The sequence below is a fragment of the Colletotrichum lupini genome, chromosome 5 (genome assembly GCF_023278565.1).
Source record: "Colletotrichum lupini chromosome 5, complete sequence".
In the NCBI taxonomy this organism is placed as follows: domain Eukaryota; kingdom Fungi; phylum Ascomycota; class Sordariomycetes; order Glomerellales; family Glomerellaceae; genus Colletotrichum; species Colletotrichum lupini.
This window is the reverse complement of record NC_064678.1, coordinates 1993569-2002970: the sequence shown is the minus strand read 5'-3', so window position 1 is coordinate 2002970 and position 9402 is coordinate 1993569. Positions and strand designations below refer to the sequence as shown.

Below are 9402 nucleotides of genomic sequence, written 5' to 3'. Positions count from 1 at the left end.
ATACCCTTACTTTTCGCTTTTATACCCGCGTTTTTATATATACGTATTATTAAAAAAAGATTTTTATTAATAATATTATTTTTATTTAAATATTATTAAAATAATTAGTTAAAAACTATGCTCGTATTACCGTAATATAAGAAGCTAAGAAGTATAAGTACGAGGCTATAATTTTAAAAGAGAGTAGCGGCTCTCCTAGCCCCCCCTATAAGCCTAAAACGAGTAAATAATATTTTTTTATTTTATATTTTAATTATAATATAGCCTCGTTTATTAATATTAATTTAATTATTTTATTAAATAAGTAGCGGCCTTATAACTAAATAAGTTATTTAAGAAAGTAATAGAGATAAAAAGGGTTTATAACCCCCTCTTTTACTCCTTTTTAAAAATTAAAAAGACGTTCTCGTTTTTTAAAAAGATAGTATAAATAAAGAGGGTTTATAGCCCCCTCTCTTACTTAAAAAAAAAAAAAAAAAAAAAAACTTTTTTTAAAAAAAATTAAAAAAAAAAAAATTTTTTTTTAAAAAAAAAAAAAAAAAAAAAAAGGGTTATAGTCTTACTTAAATAAAAAAAAAAAAAAAAAAAAAGACTTTTTTTAAAACAAATTAAAAAAGTAAAGTAAGTTTATAGCCCCCTTTTTTTTTTTTAAAAGTATAGAGTAGTTAACTATATATATAATACTTTTTTAATTATTATTATTTATAAAACTAATTTTTAATAGCGGACTTTTTCAGTACTATTCTTAATATTAAGGTTTATTATAAGCCGGTATTTTTACTTCCCCTATCCGGTTATAAATACTTTAAATATATTAAAAGCGCCCTTAATAACTATTTAAATAGTACGTACCTCTTAAGTTCGTATATTAATAATAAATATTAACGCTATTAAACTTATAAAAAGTTAAGTTATATCCCTATTTTTAAGGGGTATATATAGTTCTTAAATATAAAGTTCTTATATTTTAAGTAAGAGGTAATAGAAAAGTTAGTAATAGCCGTAATTATTAATATAAAATTATTTATATTTTATAAAGTATATTTTAAACTATCCTCGTTCTATTTATTATTTATAACTTAATATATAAACCTTAACTTATATAATAATAATATTATATAAGGTCTTTAAGTATAACGGTTTTTTAAATAAAAAAAAGGGTAAGGGGGTTTATATAAATAAGGCCTTAATAAAAGAGGTATTTATAAACGCTCTCTTTATATTAAAAATATTATTAAAAGAACTTATTAAGAACGTAATAATATTAACTACTTTACTTATAAAAATAAATAATATTTAAATTAAAATTAATACTCTTATTAATTTATATATCCCTTTAAATATATAGCCCGCGTTTAAGCTTTTTTTAAACAAATATATACTTGCTTTTTTAAATAAATAGCCTCTTTTTAAATAACTTAACGGGGTTACTAAAATAACTTTATACTCCCTAGCTATAGGCTACGTTTTTTAATTAAGAACCGGGCCCCCTAGGCCGTTTTATTACTTTTTAAACGTCTCTTCGTTTAGTATAATTATTTTTTATATATTTCCTATATTTAAAAGTAATATAAAGTATTTAAACTTCGCTTTAAAAAGGTTTTTTATAAAACCGTTAGTTAGTATTTTATTTATTAATATATAGATTATTTAAAATAAGCCTCTCGAGTACTCTTATTATAATTATATATTCTAAATATTAACGTAATATAAATAAATTAAAATACGTTCCCCTTTCTTTATTACGAGTTTAATTATTTAATAATTATGATAATATATATTTTATATATTACTAAGCTTAAGTAAGATATTTTTAAAAAAGCGTTTAAAAATAAGTATTTCCTTAATTATATATTTTAAGCTTAGTAATTCGGCCTTTATAATTAACGTAGTTATTATATTTTAATAAGTTACTTTTTACTAAACGAGGCTATTAAAAAAGGAGATTATAAAACTTTATAAAGATTTTTAAGTCTTTTTATTATTTATAAACGAAGCGTTATTTATAATTAATAATACCTAGCTACCCCCCGAGATCTTAAAATATATTATTAAGTATTATATATAAAAAAAGTATTATATAACTTAATTTATAATAAAATAATATTAATAAGACGGGTTTATTAAGAACTAAAAGAGTAGAGCGTATATAAAAACGACGTTAAGCCGAATTATAATCGCTATATATAATATCGATCCGACTTTTTTTTAAAAAAACTTAGTTTTATTTAGGGATATAATCCCTAAGGTTTTCTTAATTAGGATTATTAATAAAGGGGTTATAAAAGTAATAAAATTAATAAAATCGAACTTCTTAGTTACTCTTTTAAGATACTAATTATAAACTAAGTAAATCTTTTTATTTAATTAATTATAAACGACCTTTATTTTAAAATATTATAAAACTAGCCCTTAGTTTTTTATTTAATATTTCTTTTTAAGTCCCTCGGTTACTTAATTAGCCTCGTAAATATAGTTTTTATAATAAAAAACCAGGATATTATCTATGTAAAAAAAAACTAAGACCTTTTTAATAAAATCTTAAAATAGGTATAGGTCCTTGCTTATAAATAAGAGACCTAGACTTTTAAAAATTAACGTTAGCTTTTTATATTATAATAATAGAGCGTTATAAATACTATATAAGGCCCGCTCGAGTTTAATATATATTCTTAGCTTATAAAAGCCGTTTAGAAGTTTATAAATAATAAGGGGGTTACTTAGCTTTTTAAATATTTTTAAAAAGGTATTTATAATATTATATTAATAAATTTCTAAATCGAATTAGGTAGTAATAGCTATAGTTACCCTAAACGTCTTAGTAATTAGCGTTATTACGTAGGTTTTTTTTAAAAAGTATCGTTTTTAAAAGTCCTCCTTAACGTAAATTCTCGCTTTATAATAATCGAGGTAATTATTACTATTTAATTTATAATTAAATATCTATTTAAGGGGTATCGGCTTAGAAATAACCGAGGCTTTATTAACTACTTTTTAAATATTTATTTCCTTTAGCTTTTAGATTTTTAACTATACTACTTTTACGAATTAATTTCTTAGAGGTTCTAGTATTTTAAAAATATCCTTTTACTTTTTTAAAAAAGTAATTAATTAATTTACGTAAATCTAATTGGATTAAACTATAGTTAGTAAAACGTACTTCGTTTTATTAATTACGGTATAAATATAATAATATAGCGTCTAATACTCTTAAATTATTTTATTAACTACTTTTTATTAATTAAGTATATACGTATTAAAAAAGGAGTCCTAGTTTTCTTTTACCTAAATATAAAAAGAGTACTACCTAAGTCGCTCTTATTAACTCGGGTTTTAAATAAATACTTTTAGTAATTAGTTTTTTAATTTCTAACTTTATTTAGTATACCTATCCTCTTTTTAATTATATATACTAATTATATTAAAATTACTAGCTAAGTCGTTTATTATTTTTATTTTTTAATATAAGCTTATTTATTAAAGGGGTTCGTTAGGGTCTAGTTAAATAAAAAGATCCTTTTTATAAAAGCTTTAAAAAGTCTTTATTTTTATTTATATATATATTATATTTTCGATTTTTTTAATAAAAAGATCGATTTCCTTTATAGCTTTATTTATAACTTTAATTAACTAAGCGAGGTTCGTATTTAATTCTAAATTTTTAAAGTTTAGGGTTAGTTTAGGGGTAAATAATTACCCGCTTTATTTATTTAAAAACGAACTAAGCTTTTTTATAGCTTTATTTACTTTTTATAAAACGAGTATAAGTAGTAATAGTTATTTTTTATTATTAATTAATATAGCCTCTTTTTTATTTATAATTCTAAGTAATTAGAGCTTAGGTTTAATTATTATAAGTAGTTATTAAATCTTATTTACTACGGCTCTTAACTTAAGTAAATAAATTACGGTTTTAATATTATTTTTAAAAACAAAAGCTATTTTATTAAATATTATATTTTAGGTAATAATAACTTTTAAAAACGAGGGGATCTAGATCCTATATAAGTTATAAGTATTTAATACGTAATTTATAAAATACTTAATATATCCCCTCTACTCTATTTTAAAGCGTTTTTTATTAATTCTTTTTTTATAATCCCTCTTAAAAGGGTACGCTTTATAGCTATATACGTACGTTTACCCTTAAAAAAATATAGATCGTAAGCAAGCTTTAATATATTTATTAATTATTATTACTTAAAATAATAAGCGAACTAGACTTTTTTAATTTAAATTAATAATAACTAGTTAATACGTTACTTAGGGTTAATATTATATAAATAAGCTATAGCTAATATAGCTTTTACTTAGAGTTCGTTTAGTAAGCTAGTTATTAATATTATACTAATCGCTTTATTAATAATTTCTTAGTTAGCTCGTTCCCCTCCTTTATTTAGTTTTTTTATATATAGAGGAGTAGTCTCTAAGTCTATTCCTAGCTCCTATATTTATATTTAAAAACGAGTTTCGTTATTAATTACGATTATTATACGTTCTATATTTTATTAGATTTTATAAATAGCTACGCCCTTTTATATACGTATTTATTATTTAAAAAAGTACAAGACCCTAAATACTATATTATAGGTTTTTATAACTTATAAAAAAACGAAGATCCTACTTAAATACTCGTTTTTAATTAGTATTAGCTATTTACTTTATTTATAAATTAATAAGTAGTTAAAGAGGTCTTATAAGATTTTATAATAAAGTTAAGTTATTTTTTATTCTAAGGTATATTATAAAATAACTTATTTTATATAAATAGTTATATAATATTAGTATTTTAAATAGTTTAGTCTTCTAATCCTTACCCCCCAAGCGGCTAAGACGAGCTTTTTAAGTACTACTAGCGCGAGATATTTAAATTTAAAGTACTAAAGCTAGGCTATATTTAATTAGTTATTCTTTAATTAATATAAAGAACGTAGGCGCTAAGCGCTATATATTAAAATTATATTAACGAGCAAAAACTAATTTCTAAATAAAAAATAGAATAAATAGGGCTTATATTATAAGAAAACTAAATTAACCTTCTTCTCGAGCTATTTAATAATAATGTTCTTAGATTTACTACCGAACCGAAGGGTATAATCAAAACCTAAATATTAAATATTGGTTTTTTAAAAAAGACCTTTTAATACGACGTTTATATAAAAGTTTTTAATAAAACTAATATTATAAAGAGTAAAGTACTCTATTTTAAGCCTTTTTAATTTTATAAAGATATTATATATAATCCTCGTTCTTTTAATAATAATAAAATAGGAGGCCGTTTTAGAATTTATATTCTCTAAGCTATTATTTTATTAAATAGAATCCGGCTTTAAAAATAATTAATTATTAATAAAGTAAATAGTACCGTAATTATTTATAACTATACTTTTAGAAAAGAGATATAGGCTAATAAAGGGGATAAAAAAAATAGTAAGATTACTATTCTTATTCCCTTTTATACTTAGTTTAAGGAGTAGATTAACGTTAATAATTATAATTATAATATTTAAAAAATAAGTTCTTTTAAAGTTCTTTTTATTACTTAGCTTATTAATTTTAGTTATTTTTTTAAAACGACTTTAGTTATTATTATTTTATTTAAAAGGGGGTTTTATATAAATCTAGCCCTTTTAAATAAGGTTAATACGGAGGTTAGTATACTTTTCTTAGTTTAAATAAGAAATTATTTTTTAAGTATTATTAGTGCTTAGCTAAATATGTTCTAACTTCGTTTTACTTATTAAAATAAGCTTTATTTTTATATAGTTTATTAGCTTTTAATAATAAGTCCTTTTATAAAAATAATTAGTAAACGAGTTAGGAGTCGCTTTATTTTACTTAAAGAAATTTAAGTAACTTATTAATATTACGAATATTATAGGGGTTCGTTTATAATTCTTATTATATATTACCTCTTTATATAAAAGGTCGTTAAAAATCTTAGTATAATACCTTATATTAAAAATTACTTTCCTTTTTTATTTTAATTTAATAATCTTAACGAGCTCTTAATTAAATTAGTTTAAAATAAAGTAATATATAGTTATATAAAAAAAGGTTTTTAAAATAAAGGTACCCTAGACTTTAAATAACTTAAGCTACGTAGCTTAATAATAAGCTAAAAAGAAGTCTTTAATTTAAATTAATAAGCTAATACTAAAGTTCGCCCTATTTATAACTACGTTAAATTCCTTTTTTATAATTATAAACGAACTAAAGTTATTTAATACGTATTTTTATTTAAAAACCTAAATTATAGTATAAAAAGAGTAGTTTAAAAAATTAATAAGCTCCTCTTTTATATTCTTTAAGATTTTTTAAATAACTATAAAGGAGATCTAGCGATTTATTAATTTATATAATCTCTTTTTTTATAAATAAGAGATCGTTTTAAATATAGTTTATTAAATAAAAGAGGCGTATTCTTTAATAAGACGTACTTAATTCGCTATTATAGCCTTCGGTTTTATTAAAATAACTAATTACTTAATTTAATCGTTTTTACTTAAGAGTTTAATTATAATAAAGGGTTCGATTATAACCTCGCTTTTTAACTATTCGGTTTATTATTAAATAAACTCCTTAAGTCTTTATTAACATTTAATTAAGGCCGTTTAATACGCTTATTCTTAAGTAGTATTTTATATTTTAACGTACTTTTTAATTAAAAAAATAAACTTAGTAAAGAGTAACGGATTTAATAAAGAAATAAGGTTATTTAAGTTTAATAAGTCCTAGATATCCTTTAACTAGGCCTTAATTTATAGAGCGAGGTACTATTTAGGCTAGTTTTATTAATAATTAAGCTTTTACTTAGGAGTATTAATAATTCTTCTAAAAAATATTAATTCGTTTAAAAATAAGGTTAACGAACGTAATAGGGGTTATATAATATTATAAAAAAGGATATAATAAACCGTAGTCCCTAAGAAATAACTTTTTAATAAAGGTATAGAGGTCTAAATTAGAGCTAAGCTTATAATTATTATAGAGTTACTATAAGGGTATTAACGTATATTAAAAGAACGGTTATTTATTAGAAAGAAAAATTAATAAAAAGCTCGCTTTAATATAAAAAGTATAAGTAAAGTAGGCCTTAGTAATTATATAACCGAGGTTACGTAACGTGTAATAAAGCTATAGATAGTTAAAGCTATTACGATAAATTCTTAAATAATAGAAGACCGGGAGAAATTTTAAATTAAGATTATAAGTTAAAATACTACTAGTTTTTCAGCTATATTATCTAATAGTTCTTGCCTGCCGCCAATAGACACCTCCGCGATTGCGCAATAAGGAGTAACTTACTATTTCGCCTCTTCTAAATTACTCTCTTTCCTTGGGTCATTCGTATGGTTAGTATTCTGTGAGGTGCTGGATTGGAGAATCTGACTATTATCAAGGCAAAGCGACCTGGCTGGTGACATCATATTTCCTCAACTTCATTTCAGCCCTTAACGCTTCTTGCCTAATTAAGTCCTCGATATTCTCAGAACGAGGGGTAAACTCAACATTGAATGGCAGTGGCCGGGGTGCTGGGCTATTGTTAAAGGCGAAGATATCCATCTGTTTGTCGTTTCCCTATGTGTAACATCATCGTCAGACTCTAAACATCTTATTTAGAAAAGGGAAGGATCGAGAAGAGCCGCAACAATGACCTCAGAAAGGACGAAGCTTATAATTGTACCTTCTCATCAACGGAACGCATCCGGAATGCCCAAAGCAGCTCGACAATAGTAAACCATACGCCTTGCTCAGCCAGCGGCTGTCCGCTACACACGCGCCTCCCCCAGCCAAATGTAAAGATGCCCCTCTTGCTAGGGTTCGGCCGCCTTTCAGCCTCATCTAGAAATCTCTCAGGCCTCAATTCATCGGGGTTCGGGTAATCACGCGGGTTGCGGTGGATTGCCCACAGGTTGCCGATAATGGTAGTGCCTGCAGGAATCAACATGCCGTTGTATATGTCGTCCTGGGTAGGAGCGTGTGGAGGGCCACCGAGGGCGATGGCAGAGCGCCATCGGAAGATCTCAGTCAGGAGAGCACGGCAGTACGGAAGGGATGCTTCGTCATCCCAGGTTGGTGGGCGACGTTTACCAGCAAGGACACGATCAATTTCCTCATGGGCCTTCTTCTGGACACGCGGGAAGGCGCACATGGCGAAGATGAACACTATAATCGTCGTCGTGGTAGTATCCACACCGCCGCCTATGAGATTGCCAGTCAGACTTGCGATTTCTTTGGGCGAAAGCTTTTGCTCCAGCTGTTCGCTCATGAGACGTTTAGAAAAACTGTCTTCGGGGAATCGGCTTCCCTCAACAGTCAGATCGTAAAAGTACTTCAACAGCTTTTGTCCATCTTCCCACAGTGCTGAAGGCAATGGATATATCCATCTAGGAAGCTTGCACATCCACTGGTAAGACTCAGCCAGATGTTGTGCTGGGGTGCCTAAGCTGGCTCCTGTCTGTACGAAGGATAGGGCCAGCCGGGCCAGGTCGTCCTCTGTATCACGGATGCGACGCCCCCAGCCGATAATAGAGGCGACAGAACATGCGTACCGTTCGATAGCAGAGACGAAATTGTTCTTTTCCAAGATGTCGCGGGCCAAGATCTTCGATTCATTACTTTGGAACGTCCTGTAGCCTCGCACGGCTTGGCTTCCTACCGCCGAGTGCTGCTGAAGCTGTTAGACACTGTATCAACAGCATCGATAGTACGGAATACCGAGGAAATTGCATACCGTGATTCGTCGGTGCAATCTCCATTTATCGCCATAGACAAGATTGGTCTGGTTATTTTCAGTGTCATCGAGCATGTCGCCAGCAAGATAAGAGTCTGGGCGTGATGAATAAATGTTTGCACGCTTGTCCAGGAGGTCTGACGCCGACCAGCAGTCATTCGCGATTACGGTCGGACGAGTTCCAGTCCAAACAGTAATAAGTGGGCTATTGTAATCTTTGGACCATTTCTCGAACGTCAAATATGGTTTCTCCGTAGGAACCTGTCCAATATTGCCGAGAAAGGGGTACGGGAAGGGACCAGGCGGCATGCGATACCGAAGGTATAAGACACGGCTGTATGAGACTACGAGCCATAGAATTGTAAGTATGGCAATGATGGAGAGTGCAAGGCCCAAAATCGATTGCGGCGTGAGCCAACGTGCTGATAGACTTTGAATTCGATACATCGTAGAGGAAGATTGGATGAGAATTACTGATGGAAGGAAACAGACAATACCCAGCATGAGTTCTGATTATTTTCGTGTACCATATATCATATCTCTATCAAATGAATCACGGATCCCGCGGAGACCGCTAAGTACAATTTGCATCCTCAAAAATCTAGGAACAAGATTATCGTTCAGTGCCAACCTTACTGTTTGAGGTGCTTGGAGGGTAAGGTAGC

General features: G+C 27.4%; 1 protein-coding gene across 1 annotated transcript; it reads right to left on the bottom strand.

The window, feature by feature from the left end:
• Positions 1–7398: 7398 nt before the first annotated feature.
• CLUP02_09979 (uncharacterized protein) lies at positions 7399–9184 on the bottom strand (the record flags this gene model as incomplete). The annotated part of the gene is made up of 3 exons (XM_049288955.1): positions 7399–7581; positions 7688–8680; positions 8738–9184. The coding sequence occupies 3 exons, from the start codon at positions 9182–9184 to the stop codon at positions 7399–7401; spliced, it is 1623 nt and encodes a 540-aa protein (XP_049146099.1).
• Positions 9185–9402: the final 218 nt, after the last annotated feature.